We start from the raw sequence: 23,542 nt of genomic DNA on the forward strand, positions 1-23,542 counted from the left end.
GGGAAGTTTGTTTAAAAATATTAAAAAGATTTTAGACACTTGACTAAATAGGATCACAGATCATTATGAAATAATACTTATCTACCTAACCAAAGTGACAGATGATTTTAAAGGCAAATGTATATACTTACATTGTTACGAGCAAATCTTAACTCTTCCTATTGAGAAGATTCATTTTTCTTAAGTAATCAAATACCTGATTAAGATAGCATGGGACTTCCCTGGTGACTCAGATGGTAGAGTCCACCTATAATGCAGGAGACCTGGGTTCAAACCCTGGGTCAGAAAGATCCCCTGGAGAAGGAAATGGCACCCATTCCAGTATTCTTGGCCTGGAGAATTCCATGGACAGAGGGGCTTATGGGCTACAGTCCATGGGGCCACAAAGAGTTGGATATGTCTGAGCGAGTTTCACTTAATCACTTAAAGACAGCATGAAATACAGGAAATTATTTTGATAAAATACAAAATCTTTGCTTTTCTAGCCAGATTACTTAGAGGGTAAAGGAAAACCTTTTACAGTTTCTTTCTCTATCAGCAGTAGACAAACCCTGCAGGAAAACTGTCCTTTTAGGAGATGAAAAATATTGCATAAACATATCATTGATAATAAAGCTTGTTGGGGAAAAAAGGCCCTTAGGATAACAGTTGAATTTTAGCCAGCCTGCCAGTACAAGGTAAAAGCCTCATTCTGTATCTTTCCACCTTGCTGTCTTTTCTATATCATTTTGTTCTTTATTTCCCTCTTTCCTCTTCTGAAATAACCAGCTTTGCTTTAGGACAAAATTACTTAAAATTCTCTTAACAAGGGGGTGACAGGATGAGATGGTTGGATGGCATCACCGACTCAATGGACATGAGTTTGAGCAAACTTCCCTTCCCTTTGAAGGACAGGGAAGCATGGGATGCTGCATTCCATGGGGTTGCAAAGAGTTGGACAGGACTTATTGACTGAGTATCAACAACCTCATACCTTTCTTATTCCAAAACACATCCAACTTTCCTTGCATTCAGAGACAGTTCCTCTGTTATTTTCACTAGTTTAAATTATATATATTAATCAGAATTCTTAACCCTTAGAAACTTAACTTTCTAGTGAAAACTGAGAAGCAAGCAACTATAAACTGTCTGCTATATCAGAATTCTTCGTATTGGCAAATTTATGAATAAGTTTCATAATTTCTAGAAGCACATGCTTCCTTATAGTATAATTTTTCAGTGTGGTACAACACATGTTTACCAAGGAGAACCAAATTTATCATTGGCTCCTTTGTAGTGAAAAGCTCAAAGTGGATAAACCGATGTTCAGTATTAATGTTTTACCTTATTTGGAAGTGACCCAGATAGTCAATAAATTTTCCAGCATTTAACTTAGCAGAACTCTGACGTTTCAAATCACCAAAGAGATTTGGGAAACTATTTTTAAGAAGACATTCCATAAAATATGTATGGATGTGAGAGTTGGACCGTAGAGAAGGCTGAGCGCTAAGGAATTGATGCTTTTGATCTGTAGTGTTGGAGAAGACTCTTGAGAGTCCCTTGGACTGCAAGGAGATCAAACCAGTCAATTGTGAAGGAACTCAATCCTGAATACTCATTGGAAGGACTGATGCTGAAGCTCCAATACTTTGACCACCTGATGTGAAGAATTGACTCACTGGAAAAGACCCTGATGCTGGGAAAGATTGAAGGCAGGGGGAGAAGGGGACGACAGAGGATGAGATGGTTGGATGGCATCACTGGCTTGATGGACATGAGTTTGAGCAGGCTCTGGAAGATAGTGAAGGACAGGGAGGCCTGGTGTGCTGCAGTCCATGGGGTTGCAAAGAGTTGGACATGACTGAACAACAAAACTATTGCTGAAAAGTTCACCTAAACTCTTATTCTGCTTACATCTCTTTAAATCGCTTGTTCTTAACAATTATGTTTAGATTATTTATGAAAGTCTCATGAGACATTAAGCAAAATTGGTCATCATCCCGAGTAGTTTTTCTTACTGACAAATTTTGTAATCTAGATAACATGAACTTATTTGAATAGTAAATCCAAGTAGAATAAAAGCTGCATGTCTGTATTATAGCTGATATTGATAAATTTGAGACATGACTTTTAATTGAACTAACAAACTTAAACTACCTTTTATTTATAGAAGATTATCCCAGATCACATGGAATTGAAAACTGTTGGATTAGTTACTGTATTACTGATTTTCAGAATACTTAATTCATAGTATTTATTTTTAAGCCAATTAAATACAGCTTTTTTACAAATTAATTTTGTCAATACTATCCAGAGAGAGAGAAAAAAAGTCACTTGCATGTAACATATATCCATAGGCGTACAGAAACGTGCAGCCAGACAGAACCACTCTGTAGTTTCCATTCCAAAATTTTCCCTGTGAATCAGGTGCAACAGTATACAACTTTCTATTTTGTAGATTACCTTTGAGTCCAGATTGTGTCTGGCAGATGGAACAAGTTAAGGTTACCTTCTCCTGTGACTAGAGCTTTTTACTAGCATTTGTGGAGAAGACTTCTAAGATTTGTATTTGTCTTGGTAAGTTATCTTCAGGAGGGTGTGGACTAGATTTTCAGTAAGAGAGATTTTACAACAGTTTATATTTTAAAAGACCTCTTTCCCTCCCACTTTTTCCTTCAGTCTCTGGTGATTGTGGTCAGAGTTTTAGTTACCTTCTTGGATATTTATGTTTCAGAGACATGATGAGACTTACATCTTCAGGGACAGAGGAAGAATGTAAGTTTCCTCCTAGGATTTTTAGTGCCTTTTGGATGATTTTCATATCCCAACAAAAGATAGTAGGGCTACCTTCTACTTAGGATGAGTGTCCTGTAAAAATAATTCTCTGGACTCAGGGTCAAATGGGGCTTATCCAGGGTTAAAAATGAAGAGGCAATCAATTTGGTCACTTTGGTCATGGACATGGTGAACTCATTGGAACATGCCAGTTTTGTGCAGCAGGAGATGGGCCTCATCTTAATATTTTCCATTCACAGTGAGCCTTAGCAGGGATCACTATGATGGAAAAGTTGGCATGGGGTCAGGTATTAAATACCCAGGTGAGGGGAGGCAGTGCCCTGGTAATGAATATCGGTGGGTCTGGGGGCCTTTTGCCTTCTCGTGTCCCTTTCTTTCCTCACTCACAGCCTTGATGACCCTGTCACCTTTTGATTTGGCAGCAGGGAAGCCTCATGAGGAATGTTTCCAGGTTCTGCCTTTTGTAAGAGAAAGTGGAAAGTGGGTCAGGATTTGTATTAGACTACTGTTCTTCTTGTACAGTCGCTCAGTCTTGTCCAACTCTTTGCCACCCCATGGACTGCAACACGCCAGGCTTCCCTGTCCTTCACTATTTCCCAGACTTTGCTCAGACTCATGTCTGTTGTGTCAGTGATGCCATCCAACCATCTTATCCTCTGTCAGTTAAAGAGTAGTTTTTGATCTCAGTTTCAACTTCTTTTTTTTTTTTTTCCTTTTACCTTAATCTTATGTGTTGTTACTGGAAAATTTTAGATGACAACACGGTGAGCCCCATTGTAGGTGGCTGCTTTCCTTTGCAGGGTGTCCCAAGGGAGCATTCCAGAATGGTGGTCTGCCTCTATTAGCATCATATGCTCAGGCTCTTGGGAAAAGCTTCCAGGCGCCTGAAATGTAATATACAATTCTTAGCATATTAGCATGCATGACGTTGAAAAATGCCCAGGAAGCAGCCAGGAGGTTTTGTGTTGATCAAAGAGCTAGTGTATCTCCTCAGGGTTCCCAGGAGGCACTGGCACCAGAGGTTTAGAATTTTTTAATTTGTCCGTTCATTTTTTAGCAGCTTTATACCAGAGATTGGACTCCCTGTCCCATTGGCTTAGGGGACGAAGAGCAATGGTAGTGAGTGAAGTAGTGACATGGGGTCCATAGTCTTCTCTGGTGGTGCCATTGGTTTCAATTGTGAGGCTATTTTACTCTTCTAGGTTAGAACTCATAGTCTAGGCACAACCCACTGACTCCGTGGTTGCATGTGGGAGTCTCTCCTCCTCACCTAAGGGAATCTTCTTGTGCCTTTAGCCGGAGCCTTTCCTCGGGTAGTGGTGATAGTCTCGCTATCCAGTTCGCACTCCTTGGCTCTTCTTGGCCTTGAGGTATGGAGGACCCTCACACACATTAATAGTCAATTAAGGTCTTTATAATTAGTGGTCTCATCATCTCATTAGACCATATGGCCTTGATCACACTTCTCTGATATTGTTGGATTATGGCATCCTTGACCTTTTGGGTTGGATGCCTCAGGCAACACGTGATAGGCACTATGTAAAAGCACGTTGCAGTAAGTCAGACCCTCAGCAAGTGGTACTCTTTTCCCAGATGGTGTTACTCACCTGAGTTAAGTGGTAGTAAGCAAGCTACAGCTAACAGGCATTCCCTTTGATTTATTGCAGTGGTAATCATGCAGTTCTGCTGACTATGCCAACTGTTTTATATGCCAGTCGCCACCTATCAATAACCAGTGTTGTGGCTGGACTAATCCTTAATTCTTATGATTACAGATGTCCTTCAGCAATAACCATTGGAAACCTTTGAAGGGAGAAAGATTTATTACTTCTAGGACCTGGAAATTACATGGTGCACCTGGGGCCACACAGCAAGGTTGTTGTAGAGGGAGCAAGAAAAAGTGCACATAAGCCTGGGGTTGAGGGTGGAGAGGCACTCGGGTTTTGAAAAATGAAAATCACTCAGTCGTGTCCGACTCTCTGTGACCCCATGGATTATATAGTTTTCTTCAGGCCAGAAGACTGGGGTGGGGAGCCGTTCCCTTCTCCAGGGGATCTTCCCAACCCAGGGATCAAACTTGGGTCTCCCATATTGCAGGCGGATTCTTTACCAGCTGAGCCACCAGAATACTGGAATGGGTAGCCTATCCCTTCTCCAGAGGATCTTCCCAACCTAGGAATCAAACCATGGTCTCCTGCATTGCATGCAGATTCTTTACCAGCTGAGCTATCAGGCCCTATTATGACATGAATGAATTATATCCCAAGACACTCTGTTTCTCTTTAATTATATGGTCATCATGTAATCTTCTAATTATTTTTTATTTTTCAAATCTTTGTCCAGAGAATCCCAAGAATAATGGAGTGGGTTGCCATACCCTTCTCCAGGGGATCTTCCCAACCCAGGGATCAAACCCACATCTCTTGTATCTCCTGCATTGGCAGGCAGGTTCTTTACCACTACCGCCACCTGGGAAAGGTTTTGAGGACTCACTTTTTATTGATGAATTTAAAACATAAGAGTAGGAATATAAAGTATGAGAAAAATAAAAGTCAAGTGATCCAAATGGTCAGTTATCAAAGTTAACCAAAATCTCTAAACACAAGAGCCTCAGTGGGAGGCATTCTGGCTCTTTATCTAGTTGTGGGGCTGGCATTGTGTTTAGTCAAGATAGCCGTCTTTAAAGTGGATGCCTCACCAACCAAGCCTTAAGTCAGGTACTTGCATTACAAAGTAGAGAAAACCCAGTTTCTGATGAAGAAAAGCTATAATTTTTTTTTTGTAATTGCAGAAATAAATAATACTTTGCTGTTTTGGTTCTATTCTAATCTTCAGGATACTCATTGAACTGATCTGAAATTAGTACAGAATATTTGAGTTTTAAACATCCATATGTGTTATTAACATGTAGGATGGTGAATGTTACTTTGTATAGGATCATTTAATTATATGTTGGAAACAGAGATACTTAAAACTTCAAGGTTTTTAAAAAGTCACTTTGTATCATCTGTTAATGAAGTTATTTTATCATCTATATGAGTGTGTGTATATATTTATATATTTCACATTATAAATTGGCTAGGCATGCCTCAGAGTCTATAAAGAAAAACCAGACCCCATTTTCTTTTTTGGTTAGAAGCCAGTCGAATTCAATACATAGTCAAATTTACCATATCACCAACTTTTGTCTACGTGTTCTGATTGTTTTTCACCCTTCACAGAATGACTTCGCCCCGTTTCATTGAATTTGTCTGCAAACATGATGAAGTTTTAAAATGCTTTGTTAACAGGTAAAACTTCCTTGGTTTAATGGACTGCTCTTGTAACTTTTTCTTTCTTACAGTTTTTATCTCAACAGAAAAAATATTACTTGTTATTATCTAAAAAATGTTCAGTGACAAGTATGAGATAGTAGGTGTGGATTAATATGTATTTTTATTCTATTTCAATATCTGTGTGTCTAAATTTATATGTCACTTAATGCTACTCATCCTTCCCATTTAACAAGCACGGCATGTTTTTCTTTTAGGAATCCCAAGATTATATTTGACCACTTTCACTTCCTTCTCGAATGTCCTGAATTGATGTCAAGATTCATGCATATCATAAAGGCACAGGTAGTGCTTTTTAAAATCTCTCTTTAGCCTGTCTAAGGAAAATTAAGTTTTTAATTTGAACACTATTCAGTAGAGTGATTACTAGAGACAACCTGCTGTAAGTGAAGTGACATTACCTTATTCTTTAGTATATGGCATTACCCTAGTGTGTTCCTTTTGTATGAAGAGTAAATTTAAGAAATGTATGTTGAGTGCCTACTGTGTGCAAAGATAGCACCTTGTCACATTCCTTAAATGGAACACTAATCCTGTAAGGGCAATGGTTCTTGGGGATTTTATCCCCAAATACATTTGGGAAATAAACAAATGCCTTGTTGGGGATTTATAAAGCATATCAGCAGTTTACTAAAGAGTTTGGAAGCCCTTTGGTAAATACAGTGGTTTAACTTTGTTAATCTTCCAAACTTATTTGACCTGAGAGCTTTCCTTCCCAAGGGTTCATTCCGTATATCTCATTTTTTATAAGACATGCTTGGGAAAAGCTCATTTTGCTACTTATCAGCTATGTGACTTCGGGCATCTTTCTAACTTTCTTGAGCCTTGAGATCTTCATTTACAAAAACAGAGATAATGACTATTTAACTTCATAAAACCTCTGTTGTGAAGAATATGTTTTAAATAGTGACTGGTATATATATTCAATAAGTGGTAATTGTTTTGGAGATCAAAAGCATATGTTATATCTCCAAAGGGATCTTAATTCAGCCTAGCAGGGGAGATAATAAATGTACCTGTATAATTGTAGTATCACAGTTTTACCTAGTTCTTCAGGATTTTGAGGAAGGAAGGGCTTACGTTTGGCTGCTGTAGTCAAAGGAGATTTTAAAGAGGAAGTGGATTTTAATCTAGACTTTGAAAAACATGCAAATTTTTGATAGAAATAAATGGGGAAGATGAACATTCTAGCCAAGATATGGGTTAGGGCATATAGATGGAAAAGTTGGTTAAAGCAGGAATTTTGTGTAGGTGAGGAATGAGATATAATTCTGGGAAGGTAGATTAGGGTTAATACTACATGGAACCTTGATTGCCACATTGAAGAATTTTCATTTGCTAGACTGTCAGGAGCCACTGATAACTTTATTTCAGGAGACTAACATGATCCTGTCAAAGTTTTAGGAAATAATTTGTGTGAAATGTAGGCTAGCCTGGAGGCAAAGGTTTGGTTATTAGTCATAAGGTAAATGCTATAGGTGTTTTAAAATGTCTTCAGGGACAGTGACCCTCTCAATAATTAAAAAAAGCTAAGAACTAAGCCTTATAAAATTATACACATGTATATAGGTCTTCTTTGGCATCTGTTTAATAATGATGATATAAAAGAGAAAGTAGTGGTAATAACTTACATTTATTGAATGCTAACTTTAGGTCAGGTTCCATACATTGGTTTTATATAGATTATTTTCATACCAATCATGTGATATAGCTACTTGTTTACTGAAGAGTTTGAATAACTTGTTTATGTCATTCAGCTGCTTAGTGGGGGAACTAGAATCTAAAAAATCTTCTCTGGTTCTTAAATTCATTTTCTTAATCTACTCTATTATCTAGGGTAAATGTGATTATAGGTAAAAGAAACTCAAGTTTTTTGAAAGAGGTAGTTTGTTATTTCTAATATTGTCTCTGTTTTTCCCTTCCTTTTCCCTCTTCCCTTCCTGAATGATTCATTCAAAAACCATCTGGATTAGCTATCCACCTGCTTGACTCACAGAGGGGGTTTTGTCACCTAACCAATACATATGTCCACATGGCATAGTGGTGGGTCCAGTGAGAGGTGTTGGAACTTGGACGTGCTAACGAAGGGTGTATGTGTGGAAGAGGAGCTCAGCGTAGAGTGTTTGAGCTGGAGCAGTATATGGAGGATGTCCAGTGTGCAAGCTGGTGATAGTTGCTCAGAGTAGTTTGACAGAACTTGAGTAACAGAGCTTGAGTGGGGCATCGGGTGTCTATGCAATGAATGGTCCACATCAGTGACAGAAGATTGATTATGTATGAGGGAGGGCAGTTGACTGAATTAGTGAAGATAATGGAAGCCTAGTGTCTTACTGTTGGAGAAAGGAGTTAAAAGATGGAGGAAAACAATGAATCATGTACTGTTGAATTAGAATTGGAGATACCAGTGTGAACTTAAGAGTTTCCAATGTCGGTAGATAGATATAGCAAATCTGGGACCCCACTTCTTGGCCTCTGAATACCATTCTCAGTAGACTAGGGCCTGTTGGAGAAATGGCTAATTTAGGGATAGTGTGAGATGAACCTGGATCATCTTATCATGCAAGAAAGTTGTTGAAAGAATGATGAATGATGAGGTTGTGTCAAAATGATTCAGAAGCAGCTTGAATAGACTCTAGTGGCCAAATCTGGAATAATCTGAACATCAAAATAAATAATGATGGCAAAATACTGCAAATAAAATTGAAGGTTGTAAGTCTATAGTGAAAGGATTAATGAATAAGTGGAAACTATGATGAAGGGTGGTATATTTTTATAATCTCAAAGTATCTCTTTTTAGAATACTAATTACAAAGATTAAAAAGGGACTTTACAGTGGAAAAGTTTGGCAATGATCCCAGCAGACGTATCAGTGTGCTAGCACTGAGAATATGGCATCACTTCTTAGATATGGTTGACAAAGATATACACCCTGAATTTAATCATGGGAAATCATGATTGTTGTTATTCTGTCACTATGTTGTGTCCCATTCTCTGTGACACCATAATAATCAGACTAACTCTAATTGAGAGGCATTCTACAATATAACTTACAATATAAGCAATCTTTAAATGTAGGTCCTGAAAATTAAGAAAGCACAGAACAACTGTGCCAAATGAAAGAGACAGCTATTAATAAATACAGTTCATGAGTCATTATGCTATATAGGATATTATTTGGAACTTGGCAAAACTTGAAATGGGGGTCTGAAGATTAGATATAATAATATAGCAGTGTTAATTTCCTGATTTTGATGATTGTGAACTGCTTATGTAGATGAATTATCTGTAGGAAATATACAGTGAAGTATTTTCTAGGACTGTCTGGACATCATGTTAGCAACTTATTCACATTAGGGGGAAAAAGACACCATTGTACTATACTAAGAAACTGGAGGCTATGACAGAAAAAAGTGAAAACAACTACCTCTGCTAAGAGATTGACTTCTTCTTCTGTTGGTGGTTTTTAGGTGGCCTGGTAGTTAAAGGGAGAGACATTTTGTATTGCTGTACAAACACTGTTAAGAGGAGCCTCTGTTATCAGTCCTGTTTTGTGAATTATTTTATGGAAATACAGGTACTCAGAAAGTTTACATACAGAAATGTGTCCTTTGGTTTTGTAGGCATATGTACATATATGTGTTGAGATATTTTGATCTTAACAGATAACTTACTAGCTTTTTGTACCTTTTAATGTTACATTTGAATTACTTTTAAAAAAAAGTTGCCGTATGTGTTTATTTTAAAACTGGTTCTCGTTTTCTAGATAAAGGATAGAGTTTAATATTTAATCTCTTATAATGGCAAATAGGTTTACTGTCATTTAAAATACTTATTTGCAGTCATTTTAATGTTGGTGTGAGTGATAAGAGCAGTATCTGTTAGCATTCTCAGTTCAGTTCAGTTGCTCAGTCGTGTCCGATTCTTTGCGACCCCATGGTCTGCAGCATACCAGGCTTCCCTGTCTGTCACCAACTCCCGGAGCCTGCTCAAACTCATGCATTGATTTGGTGATGCCATCTAACCATCTCATCCTCTGTTGTCCCCTTCTCCTCCTACCTGCAATCTTTCCTAGCATCAGGGTCTTTTCCAATGAGTCAGTTCTTCGCATCAGGTGGCCAGAGTTAGGATTCTGGGAGTTGAGTATTTGCACAAATTACCTAACCTCTTGGTGCTGCATTTTTTCCCTTCTGTAAAATGGGGATAATAATAATGAGTCCCTTTTTCTCGGAGTGTTGTAAAGGTTATATGTGAAAATGCATGTTAAATGCTTAAAATAGTACCTGACTTATAGGTGCTTTAATAAACATTAGTTAATTTATGATTATAATAATAACTGTCTTCATTTAATCCTCAGAATTAGCCCTTCCAAGTTGGTATGATTTCCCCCACTTTACAGGTAGGAAGACTGAGAGGATTACATGTAGGAAGTTCTGAGAGGATTGGTAATTCCCCTCAGGTCACAAACCTAGTAGTGATAGATCTAGGATTTCAAAACGTTGTTCATCAAAATTCAAAGCCCGTATTTAAATACATTACTTCTGTGTAATGGTTTCTCCTCGTTTACCTAGATTTTAGGAATAATCAGCATTAAAATGTCAAGCACTTAACATTCTAGTCTGTGTACTAAAAATGAAATATACCCAGTAATGAATATAACAGTAGCAACATTTTATTCAAAATGTGGAAAACTTCTAGAAGTATGGATAAAATTATACATTTAATTTTGGAAAGGGAACATTTTTTCTTATTGGAAGAACAGATATTAAAAGGTAAAAATTAATATTGCACAAGTTATTTTCATAAAAATATTTTATTAAGAATTGGTTAAAAGTGGTGTTTAAGTCTTTTGAAGCAAAACTAATATTTAGCTCAGATAAAGAAATTTACTGGTGTCCTAAAAATTGCATGAGAGAGAACCTCTTTGTGGTGTTGGGTATTGATCATATTTATCTCTTGAAACTGTTGCCTTTTCTGATATTGCAGCACCGTGATTCTCCTTTGACTTTTCTAGCTGTGTGTATCATTTGGTAATAAGCAAATTCTCAGTATTGACCTGTGATCATAAACTTCTCCATTCTTGGTGTGTGTCCCTGTATCTTTAATCTCTTGAACATGAGAGATTACCTTGTCTCCTATATTATCTTCATTCATGACTCTTTCCAGTGTCTCACCTGCAGAACATTCCAGTATTTATTTCCAAGCTCTTAGTACTTATATCCCTATTAGCCTTAAATTAAGAATTTATAAGATCTCATTTGTTATCTTCACGAGTACCTTCTAGGAATTGGGGTAGATAGTGCTGGGGCAGGAGGTTCCTCCTCTAAGCTATTTCTGATGTAAAGTTCTGTCCTTAGAGACCTTCTCTTAAAGGAGTAATGTCTTTCAGATTTTCTTTACTGTTCTTTCTTACCATGACCAGGACCATATCACTCAATTACTAGTATTTCAGCTGCTGTGTAGATGGCCTCCCTTTATCCTGGTACTACTCTCACGTTAATTACTGAGTTTACCATGCTATTTCTCTGACCAGGTACCTTCAGTGGCCATTGTATCTTGATTCAAAGAATCCATAATTGTGTCCTTGATTTACTTACAAAAACTTATTTCCTTCAATATATATAGGGTTATGCTGGCACCTTCACTGCATCTTCCAGGGGGACATGGTTTCTTTTGTGCCTTTTTTCTTGTCTCCCTTAGCCTGGTGTGCTTTCTTTTCCTCCTGCTTGAGCAGATCCTACCCACCTGTAAGTCCTGGTTCAGACCAGGATCCCATGAAGCCTTTGTACTCCACTCATCTGCACAGTCTCAGAATTCTTAGTGCACTGTGATCTGTACATTACTGTTTAGAACTTGGTATCATTAAATGTGTTGTATTGTTTCAGTGTTAGTCTCATCTCTTTATACGGAACAGTTTCTAGCAGTGAAATGTTTACAGCTCTCATGTTACCTGGAGTATCCGCACATTCTAGGTACTCAGTAATACTTTCAGGTTAATAAAATTACAGATCACTTACAGTTTGCATATCTGGCAAATGAATGAAAGGTAGAGACTATCTTAACTGTTCACAGGATCTTATTTTTCAGTTTTTAGTGGGGAGGAAGGACAGAAAAACAGTTTAACCAATTCCATTTTAGTTGCTGCATATGTTCGAAGGATAGAAGTTAGAATTAGGTGTAAAGATTGTTTTCATGGAGTATTAAATGGAATATGCAACATAATTTTTCTAGATATGGAAATTCATTCTTACAAACCTTTTGGGGTTTAAAAGAAATTGAGTGTGTGTTCAATTCTGTGTCTGATGTTAAATTCTTTTAATTTATCAAGTCTTTTCTGTAGATAATGCAGGGAATTAAAAGAAATACACTATCTAGGTAGTCAAAGTATTTCAACTTAGATTGGCCTTTTTGTGAATAGTAGATGAAATGTCAGAACATTATTTAGAACTAATTATAAATGTATAAGAATGATTATTTGTAGAAAGGACATTTAGAATGCTAGTTAAGTAAATCTGATAGCTAAGTGACTGAAATCCTGCTAACATATTTCACTGTTATTTGTTGGGGTAGCCATTTAAAGATCGCTGTGAGTGGTTCTATGAACATTTGCACTCAGGACAGCCGGATTCAGACATGGTGCACAGGCCAGTGAATGAAAGTGATATCCTGCTGGTTCATAGAGGTACGTTTAGAAATCAAGTGATGTGTGTGTAAGGCACAAAATACTAGTTTTTGTAAATTTTAGTATGTAAAATTAACCACTGCTACATATTTAGATTCTATTTTTAGGAGTAGCTGTGAAGTTGTGTCAAAAGCAAATTGTGCAAAGCTAAAGCAAGGAATTGCTGTACGGTTCCATGGAGAAGAAGGCATGGTGGGTGTATAAATAAGTGTTGTTAAGATCACTGTCTATAAAAGATTGAAAAGCCCTTGCATAAAGTTTAATATATAATTAATAATGGAAGAAATTTAATGTTATTATAATTTAGAAAAAATTTCATCATTATATTTCTATTGATACTTAATCTTATTTTCTTGAACTCAGGGTCAAGGTGTTGTCCGTGAGTGGTTTGATATTCTGTCTAATGAGATAGTCAATCCTGATTATGCTTTGTTTACCCAGTCAGCTGATGGTAAGTTGTACAGTTGAGATGACTTCTTCTGTGATTTGTCACATTTTCAGACTGCACTACTTCAGTGCCTTTTATCCTTTGATTTCTACAGTAGCCTTCTAAGCTAGGGTGACCGTTCCCTTTTGATAGATGAGAAAATTGAAATTCAGAGTTTTTGTCTATGATAGCCATTCATGAGTGGTAGGATCATGAGTAGAACCTGACTCAGCATAGCATTCTTTCCTCTGTAAGCAGTTGGTTCTCAAATGGTTATCTCAACTACTGTTGCTGGCCTCAAGGAAGTTTTCATCAGTTATTTGTAAAATAAAGCTAAATTTATTCAATTTAAGGCTTGTCCTTTAGTCTACTTTTCTTGAATTAAAATTTCCTTTTATAAAATGGTGCTAGTAGGTGAACTTTTAAAAAAATGTAAGTCCTTGTTTGGGAAAATTAAAATTTGCTAACCTTATATGAGTTTCCAACTCTTGGAAGTTTTTTGATCATTAAAAGCAAGTCTAGAAGTCATTGTATTAAATCTTAACTTATAGTATGTTTACATTACTATAGTAACTTTGTTTTCAGTCCTTTTAAAAGATTGACGTGGTAACTAAAAAGCTTTTATTTAATCATGTAATACAGATAAAAGACTCTTCCTTATTGAAATGTTGTTTGCTGCCTACAGACTTACGATTTGATATTGTAGGCTAAAGGGCTTCCCTGGTGACTTAGACAGTATAGAAATCTGCCTGCATTGTGGGAGACCTGGGTTCAGTTCCTGGGTGGGGAAGATCCCCTGGAGAAGGGAATGGCAACCCACTCCAGTATTCTTGCCTGAAGGATTTCATGGACAGAGGAGACTGCTGAACTGCATCCATGGATTCCTAAGAGTCGGACACAACTAAGTGACTAACACACATACATTGTAGACTAAATGGAGATGATTACCACCTCATGTGTATAAGATATACCTGAAAGTTTTCTAACTTAAGACTTACATTCAAGTCAAGGTAGGATTTCAGTTTTTAAATGCTTTGTACAGTTGCTTTTATTTTCTGAAAAATTTTTCTTTCTCTGTTTAAATTTTTGTGTAAGAGGAGAGTGTCTCATTAATTATAGTTTCTGATTGCATTCAACCAAGCCAGCAGAAATCTCCACTGAATAAGAAGGATGACTGTAAGAGGAGCAAGTGGGGCTGGGCTTCATGATGCTAGGCAACTGCAGGAATTCACCTGTTTGATGGGCTCCTCAAATACACTTGGTGTATTTGAAATTATTTAGGAATGTGGGACTTGCTGCTTTAATTCTGTAACCTTTTGATTATTTTCTCTGAGATAAATTGGCATCTTTGTGATTTTTATGACAAATTTGATGAAGCCCTGGTTTAGCTATTTAGGCCTAATCTCTGAAGCAAGATTTAGCATTCAGTTCAGTTCAGTTGCTCAGTCGTGTCCGACTCTGTGACCCTATGAATTGCAGCACGCTGGGCCTCCCTGTCCATCACCAACTCCCGGAGTTCACTCACACTCACGTCCATCGAGTCGGTGATGCCATCCAGCCGTCTCATCCTCTGTCATCCCCTTCTCATCCTGCCCCCAGTCCCTCCCAGCATCAGGGTCTTTTCCAGTGAGTCACCTCTTCGCATGAGGTGGCCAAAGTATTGGAGTTTCAGCTTTAGCATCAGTCCTTCCAATGAACGCCCAGGACTGATCTCCTTTAGAATGGACTGGTTGGACCTCCTTGCAGTCCAAGGGACTCTTTCAAGAGTCTTCTCCAACACCACAGTTCAAAAGCATCAATTCTTCTGCGCTCAGCCTTCTTCACAGTCCAACTCTCACATCCCTACATGACCACTGGAAAAACCGTAGCCTTGACTAGATGGACCTTAGTCGGCAAAGTAATATTTCTGCTTTTTAATATTGAGACATTGTATTTTAGGTTTATGTCTTGTCTTTATAGTCCGTTATTCTGAGCTGTCTCTTTAGTTTCATGTCTGAGGAATACATTTGGTGTGAAATCATTAGATTTCACTTTAGATGTACTTACTCATTGCTGCTGGCTCAGTTGGTAAAGAATTGCCTGTAATGCAGAAGACAGCCTGCAGTGCAGAATATCTGGGTTTGATCTCTGGGTCAGGAAGATCCCCTGGAGAAGGAATGGCACCCTACTCCAGTATTCTTGCCTGGGAAATTTCAGGGACAGAGGAGCCTGGCAGGCTATAGTCCATGGGATTGCAAGAGTTAGACATAACTTAGATATTAAACCATCACCACCACTTACTCTACAGATTTATAGCAGATAATATGTTGAAGCACCATGTGTTTAGACCATAAAGTTTGTGACTCGTCCGTTTTGTAAGCCATATAGGTTTTCTCTTTGGGGTTATATTAATAAATTTAAAAGTAGGTGAAAACATTATCTTGTTCTAGAAAGTTACATTTAGGATTCCCAAATACGGGAGATGCTTGGGTAGACCAAATGTATACAGTAATTTCTTTAAAACATGCTTTCTAATTAAATTGAGATGCTTACTGTAGAGCAGTAATAGTGGAGGGGAGGGACCAGTGCCTTTGGTGTGTTCTACTGAATGTCAATCCTTATGCTGTCCTTTTTGCTGTGATCTTGGGCTTGCAAATGTAATATTTCTGGAGCTCAATTCCCTTATTTGAAAATGGTGAGTACCTGTGGTTTGTAATGTAGTGGGAAATCAGCTGATGTATAAAAATGCTTAGTCCAGTGCCTGGCACATAGAAATCAAAAATAAATATTAGGGGCTATTATTACTATTCTGTGAAAATGATATTTTCTTATTGAATAGGTTTTTTCTGAGATGATGAAATGTCACAGTTTTACGGATTTGAACTTAAAGCATGACATACACTTTATATTCTATCTTAGTTCATCATCAAGTTAAAAACTTACGCATTTCCTGAAGACTTTTCCCCTTATTTCCTTTTTGTTCTTTTGATTTCTCTGTATCTATTCTTTTTGATAAATCAGATTTCCTGTTATGTACAGACTTATGAGGGGAAATAGGTAAAATTGTGATTATTTTCAGAATATTGTTATCTTTTAAATTATATTTTTTTCTGTCTTTGAAGTGTTTCTTCATCTCACAAAACTTTGCTTTGACTTTTGATACCAAAAGTGACTGGGAATGATTCTCAAAAGATACTTAACAGTGGTCTTTTAAGTCATTCAGCTTTAAGTATCCATATATGTACCTTACATTTAAGTAAACTTACTGGCCATGGTAATTTAGTCCAGTGCCAGCACTGATAAAGACCAGCGAAGCACAAAGAGATTATGTATGCTCCTGCTGAGTCAGGTTTCACTTGTGTACCTGTCACGTCATCCCGCACGTGAGACAGAGACTGCCCTCGTCTCGGTCACTTTCATGTCTTCAGTTCCCAGCACTGTGCAGGGGTTAGAGGTGATGCTCATCGAGGGGTATTGAATGAATTTGGCCAACAAACAAAAATGTGTGCTCAATAACCAAACATTCTACTTTCCAATACTTTGCTTTTCCTTTACTTATTTTAGATGTTATTTCATTAGATTTATCGGTTATTCTTTCTTTTTGCCCAAGTGCCTAGAAGAGAAGTAAATAGCATGATCTTAAGTATTTGTCGAGTGGATGAGAGAATTTGTAATTTGAGGTAGTGATCACATGAAAAGATAAGAAAAGAGGATTGAGATCTTGCTGTTTAGGTTTTTCCATTGCACTGGGGTTTTTTTTTGAGACTGTTTTATTGTGGTAAAATAGACATAACATAAAATTTTCCATTTTAACCATTTAGAAGTGTATACTTCACTGGCCTTAAGTACATTCATCACTATCTGTTTCCAGGCCTTTTTTTTTTTTTTTTTTTCACGTAAATGGAATTGCACTCCATTATCCTAGAGTCTGGCAATAGTAACTATTACTGATAGTGTTTTAACTTTTCTACCTCAGTGGTACCTATTCAAACTTGTTTTATTTGTTATGATGGAAACAATTTTACATTTAGAAATTTTAGTTATTCTCTTACAGTGCTCTATTCTTTGAGGAACAAAATGAGGTGAACACCTGTTACGCTGGGCATGTATAGACGAATGAGACAATGTCTGCCCTAATTCACAGCCTAAATAGTTATTTCCACATTGCTTGGGAAAATGTGTGTTTATGTGTTTCTAGGATCTCTCTGACACATCTTCCAGCTACCTTCAGTGAAAAGTATTCTAAAATTTTCTGTCTGCACAGGCTTACTTTGATACGTATATGAAAATTAATGATTATCTTTAGTATTTTCAATTCCACTGTTAAATATTCCACAAAGAATGTTCTTATGGAAGTTTATGCACAATGTAACCTTAGCTTTGCTGAAGTTGTCTGTGAACTAATAATTTACCTGCTTTGAAATGATCTCTCTTATACATAATCTTAAAAATAAATTATTTTATCTTGATTTTAATAGGAACAACTTTTCAACCCAATAGCAACTCCTCTGTAAATCCTGATCATTTGAACTATTTCCGGTTTGCTGGACAGATCTTGGGATTAGCTCTGAACCATAGGCAACTGGTGAACATTTACTTCACGAGATCATTCTATAAGCACATTCTTGGTATGGCTCTATTGTTATTTCATAGACATATATTTAAAGTGTTTTTTAAATAGAGAAAGCTAAGTAAGCCTTGGCAGTTGGGTGAGTAATTTTTATTTTGATTGGAGATTTATTTGATTGATGTTATTTTGCTCTGCTCCTGCTATTTTGCTGTTTGTATATGTAAGGCATTTGAGGGCCTGAGGGAGAGGCAAAAATAATCTACATTTTTGATAAAAATCTCTTTCTCAATTAGAAAGGCTAATTGTAGAAATGTGGCAGTAACATAAGCTTAAATTTACAGACCTCCAAATTTAGGAATTAGTGTTCATTTAAATCATGCTGTGAATTGGATTATAATATTTTGCAGTTTTACAGAGTATCTGTAGAGGGCAGTGTTTCACCATTAAACAGATAAGGAAAGGCAGAAACATTTAGAATATAACTACTGTATGTTTGCATTTTTAGGTATTCCCGTGAATTACCAAGATGTGGCATCCATTGATCCAGAATATGCCAAAAACTTGCAATGGATTTTAGATAATGATATTAGTGATTTGGGCCTAGAATTAACTTTTTCTGTTGAGACTGATGTGTTTGGAGCAATGGAAGAGGTGCCCTTGAAACCCGGGGGTGGAAGTATTCTTGTAACGCAAAATAACAAAGTAAGTATTCACATTTTTACCTTAACCATTGTTGGTAACTTAGCCCTGATATTTTGCTAATTGCTGTAAAGTCTTAGCACTAGCTAGAAAAACTTTTACTGTTAAGAGTTTTGTAACATTTATAGCAGATAAAATATTTAAATTGACTAAACCATCAAATAAACTTCAAATTATAAAGGATCATTTCTGTGCTGTGTTAGATATCCTGAGGCAGTTTCTTAAGCAACCTAGAGCACAGTTCAGTTGATTGTGTAAGTTGGGAATGTGCATGTCAAAACATGCAATTAGAAATACAAACTCACATCAATATATTTGCACTAAATCACTGTTTCATCTTTTAAAAGTAAAATATTGAGTTCTAACACAGAGAAAAAATTCCAGTGTTTAAACTTTGTACACACTTTTGGGATCCAGTATATTTTGTTAGACCTCTGAATTTGATTTTTCTTTTAACTTTATACCTTGATTATTTTTATTTATTATTGTATCTCCTGTTTGTATATATAGTTTTAAAAACTTGGTGCACGTTTTAAATTACACTGTTAAAAGTTATATTACTTTAATATATAATACGGGCTTCCCTTGTAACCCAGCTGGTAAAGAATCCTCCTGCAATGTGGGAGACCTGTGTTCAATCTCTGGGTTGGGAAGATCCCCTGGAGAAGGGAAAGGCTACCTACTCCAATATTCTGGCCTGGAGAATTCCATGGACTGCATAGTCCATGGGATCACAAAGAGTCAGACACGACTGAGTGACTTTCACTTTCACCTTTTTTTTCCAAAATATGTTTTATGTTTTGATAAATTAGGAAATTGAGAGTCAGAAAATCTGATTTTGGAATTCCAGTTTGGTCACTTAGCAGCAGCAGCAGCACTTACCAGTAGCAACTTATGGTAAAACAGAACTAAAACCTTTTTCCTTTCCTTTCATTGGATTTTAGTTCCAAGACTGCTTCAGGATCAGCTAACTATAAAATAATAATCATTGAATCATTTTGTAGACTAAAGATCTAATATAATTTTTTGTTTGTTTGTTTTCTTAAAGGCCTAAAGACTTGGCCATATTTTAACCTCTTTGAGCCTCAGTTTTCTATTCTGTATAACTGGAATAATACCTTCCATGCAGAATTGGTACCAGCATTTGGTAAACTGAAACACACACAACCCAAACATTAGTTTTTATTGAATAGTTTTCTATAAAAATAGATTTATGGGTTTCACATATCTATAGGAATGAAGACCTAAGTTAAGCTATGTAATTTTACTTTTTGAAACTTAGATACTATACATATTAAAAAAATATATGAAATTTACTTTTGGAAAATAAAATCAGGAGCTAAGTTTTTACATATTTATACTTACTAATTTTGGCCTAACCTCTCATTTTACACATGAAGACACTGAAGTCTGAAAAGTTAATGGTACAGCTGGAGCCAAAACCCAGGTCTCCTAGTTTCAAGTCTAATGTTCTTCATCCTGTTAGCAAAATTAACCACATTAGGGAAGATCTTTTAATATATTTTTAATATAATGAATATGTTTAGCTCTAGAAGATTAAAATGCTATTAAAATAGCAAAATTAAATTGATGGATTTGTCAGTGAATGGAAATATTTTTAAAAATCTAATGATTAGATTGTCTGTCTCATAGTACTTCCCAAGTGGCACTAGTGCCAAAGAACCCACCTGCCAATGCAGGAGAAATTAGAGATGTAGGTTTGATCCCTGGGTTGGGGAGATACCCTGGAGGAGGGCATGGCAACCCACTCCAGTGTTCTTGCCTGGAAAAATCCCATGGACAGAGGAACCTGGTGGGCTACAGTCCATTGGGTTGCAAAGAGTCAGACATGACTGAAGCAACTCAGCACACACACACACTCATGGTGCATTTATTATTTTATTTTACACTGAATACTTCCTCTCAGGGGTAATAAAGTCATAGAATAGAATCTTCATTATAACCAAGAGATTGCTTTTCATGGGAGACCCTCTTACCTGACTCCTGTCTGTGAATACACTGTTTGGTAGGTGGATCTGTCACTCCTCTTGGATACATTTTATGTGAGGAAGTATAAAGGCTTGTTAGCAATTGTGTGGTAAATAGCTATGTTGACACTTATATCTCCTAACAGCGTCCCTCCCACTTTGATGTGATTTTTGTTTATATTTTAAAAATATGTTTTTTAATTCTTTTCCCTTTGTATCTTTCTGTGGGAATTTAGAACAAAGGAACATTTTAAATAAATAATAACAAATACACTTACATTATGGTTATACTCTTGATTATAGTCTAGCCTGAGGCTGGAATAATCCTGTAACATTAAAAACCTTGTAAGTTTTGTTTCTAAGTTTAACATTACACTATTGACATTGTTTTGTTAGTGACAGGCTAACTACGTATTTGTTTTTAATTGGAGAATAATTGGTTTACAATGTTGTATTGGTTTCTGCCATACAACAGGGTGAATCAGTCATAACTATATGTATATTCCCTTCCCCTTGAGCCTTCCTCTCACCCTGCCCACCCCTGTAGGTCATCACAGAATGCCAGGCTGGGCTCCCTGTCTTATATAGCAGCTTCCCTCTAGCTGTCTGTTTTACACGTACGTGGTGGTGTATGTATGTCAGTGTTACTTTCTCACGATGAGCTTCGGTAACAGAGGATCTCAGTCACTAATATGTTAGTTCTCAACTTTTGTTTTTCTAATATAAACAATTGCCACAATAAATTGAGCCTTTTCAGTTTCTAATATTAGCAGTAAGCAATAAGCAAGCTGATTTTCTAAATTAAAAATCTTTAGAAATATCTTAAATTGATCACTTGATTTAGAATTCAGTTTACAAGTAAAAATGTCACATTGTCTTCTTTAGACATGTTATTTTTAACATATATTTCTGTCATGAATTTTTGTTATTCTAGGGCCAGCGTTTTACTTATTTATCTTTATAGATGTAAAGTTATAATTGTCACATTTGGAGTCAACTTCAGAATTTGTAAGCATATTGAATCTTAAATGATTTGCCAAGCTTGTTAGTAAGAAAAAAGTCTATGTAAGCTGGTCTCCACATGGGGGAGTCATTTATTCCTGTTTTATTGAAAGGCTTTGGTAATTATAGACTGAAACCAAATAGGCAAAATACATTTGTTTAAAAAAAGGTACATTAATAAATACAGATAATATAGGAAGAACAATATATATCAGTTCCACATTTGAAATAAAATGCTCTTTTAAATTTAATTTTTATCTGTGATTTGTTTTAAAATCTAGAGGAAAAAAAACCCCTTTCGTTTCACTTTAGAAAATGACTGAATTACCAGGGGATTAACATTTATATTTAAATGGTGTTTTCAGCTTTTTAAAGAAGAGCTTTTTCCTTTCACTTTTCATTTTCAGTTTTAAATTCTTGACCAAAAGGTGTTAGGAATGAAATATTTTTGTTAGACCCAGTTCTACTTCTTAGAACTGAAGAGTAAGCTTTGTGGCTTTTAAGCGTTAACACCTTTACCCTACTGATCATAAAGTTCATTCAGGGTAGGAGGGGAAAAAAGTGAGGAAAGATGGGACAGGATATCAGGGAATGTACAAAATAGCATGGAAAAAAAAAAAAAAGAAATAGCATGGAAATTGAGTTGCAGAGGAAAAGCATTAAGTGATCAGATAGGAGTAATGAAGGGGAGAAAGAAACGTTCTGGGCATATAGGAAAGCACAGAGATGATAGAGCGTGATATGTTTCTGTAAGCACAGGTAGGTCAGAGTTGTAGATGTTAGCTTAGATTGCAAAGTAAGTGAATAGGAGAGGATGAGGTGGAGGAAGTAGACAGGGGCCAAATCCTGAAAGACATTGCATCCACCATTATAAATTTGAAAGTTACTCTGAAGGCTAGAGGATGATTGCAGATGCTGTAGAGGGCAATGACATGATTGAATTTCTGTTTAATTTTTTTTTTTAAAGGAAAACAGCACTAATCTCAGCTTGGATTGTGAAGAATGAGTTGAAATGGGGCAATATGGGAGTCAGGGCAACTGATAGGTGATGGTAGAATTGGTGTTGGGGAGCATGCACAAGGGATTTTATAAGACAGTGGGAGCAAGGATACAGAAAATGAGATAGCTTTTTAAGATGTAGAATTTATGGAACATGGTATCCATACTAGCTGTTTGGAAAGGTGAAAAAGAACTGGAGGATGAGCTGCTTAGGTGGATGGGCTCCAGAATGACAAGTGGTATCGTTATCCTCCTAGCCATTAACCTCATCATAGCATTTGTATTTTCTAGGGATAGTAATAACCACTGCCTGTTGAGTCTGTATTTTATGTATTTGAGCCATGTTCTTTGTGCATTTCTCATTTACTGTAACAACCTTTTGAGGTAATTATTTCTATTCTTTTAGTGTAGAAACAGCTTTAATAATAAAAGCATGTGATATTTATTAGGTGCTTATAATGTGCTAGGCACTGTTAAAGGTGTTTTATTTGTATTAGCTTAAACAATCATATGAGATCTAGATACCCATTTCTGCAGGTGAGGAAACAAGCATGGCAAGGTTAAATTGCTTTCCTCCAAATTGCAGGGTAATAAATGGTGGATGTGAATCCAGACAGTCTATAAATTTCAAGCCTGAGCTTGTAACTATGACACTATATTTCTTTAGAAATTAAGTAACTGTCTAAGGGCTTAAAATTGGTGACTGGTAGACCCTCAGTTTAAATCGAGTTCTGTATGGTTGTGTAACTGCTGGGTCTCTTATCTACTGAGGCAGTGAATATGAACAAGGTAACAAATACAAATTTAGTATGCTTTCCAAATTTATGATTAGCAAAGGTTAAAGGTGGAGAGGGAGGGAGGGATAAATTAGGAGTCTGGGATTAGCAGTTACATACTACTATATATAAAACAGATAAACAACAAGGACCTACAATGGAGCACAGGGAACTATACTCAATATACTGTAGTAACCTATGATGGAAAAGAATATGAAAAAGAATACACACACACACACACACACACACACACATACGTAACTGAGTCATTTTGCTGCACACCTGAAACTAACACCATTTTATAAATCAACTGCAC

The 23,542-nt window shown here is 36.5% G+C and overlaps 1 protein-coding gene across 5 annotated transcripts in view; it reads left to right on the forward strand.

Annotated features, from left to right (window-relative positions):
• The window catches only part of HACE1 (HECT domain and ankyrin repeat containing E3 ubiquitin protein ligase 1), a 107,145-nt gene that overhangs the window by 65,277 nt on the left and 18,326 nt on the right, over window positions 1-23,542 (forward strand). For all 5 annotated transcript variants that reach the window (XM_069599198.1, XM_069599201.1, XM_069599199.1 and 2 more), the window contains 7 exons: window positions 5,997-6,065; window positions 6,305-6,392; window positions 12,675-12,786; window positions 12,881-12,978; window positions 13,150-13,237; window positions 17,671-17,820; window positions 18,268-18,464. In XM_069599198.1, the coding sequence (XP_069455299.1) occupies window positions 5,997-6,065; window positions 6,305-6,392; window positions 12,675-12,786; window positions 12,881-12,978; window positions 13,150-13,237; window positions 17,671-17,820; window positions 18,268-18,464 (802 nt within the window). The remainder of the gene's footprint in view (window positions 1-5,996; window positions 6,066-6,304; window positions 6,393-12,674; window positions 12,787-12,880; window positions 12,979-13,149; window positions 13,238-17,670; window positions 17,821-18,267; window positions 18,465-23,542) is intronic.

This window comes from Ovis canadensis, chromosome 8 (genome assembly GCF_042477335.2).
Source record: "Ovis canadensis isolate MfBH-ARS-UI-01 breed Bighorn chromosome 8, ARS-UI_OviCan_v2, whole genome shotgun sequence".
Classification (NCBI taxonomy): domain Eukaryota; kingdom Metazoa; phylum Chordata; class Mammalia; order Artiodactyla; family Bovidae; genus Ovis; species Ovis canadensis.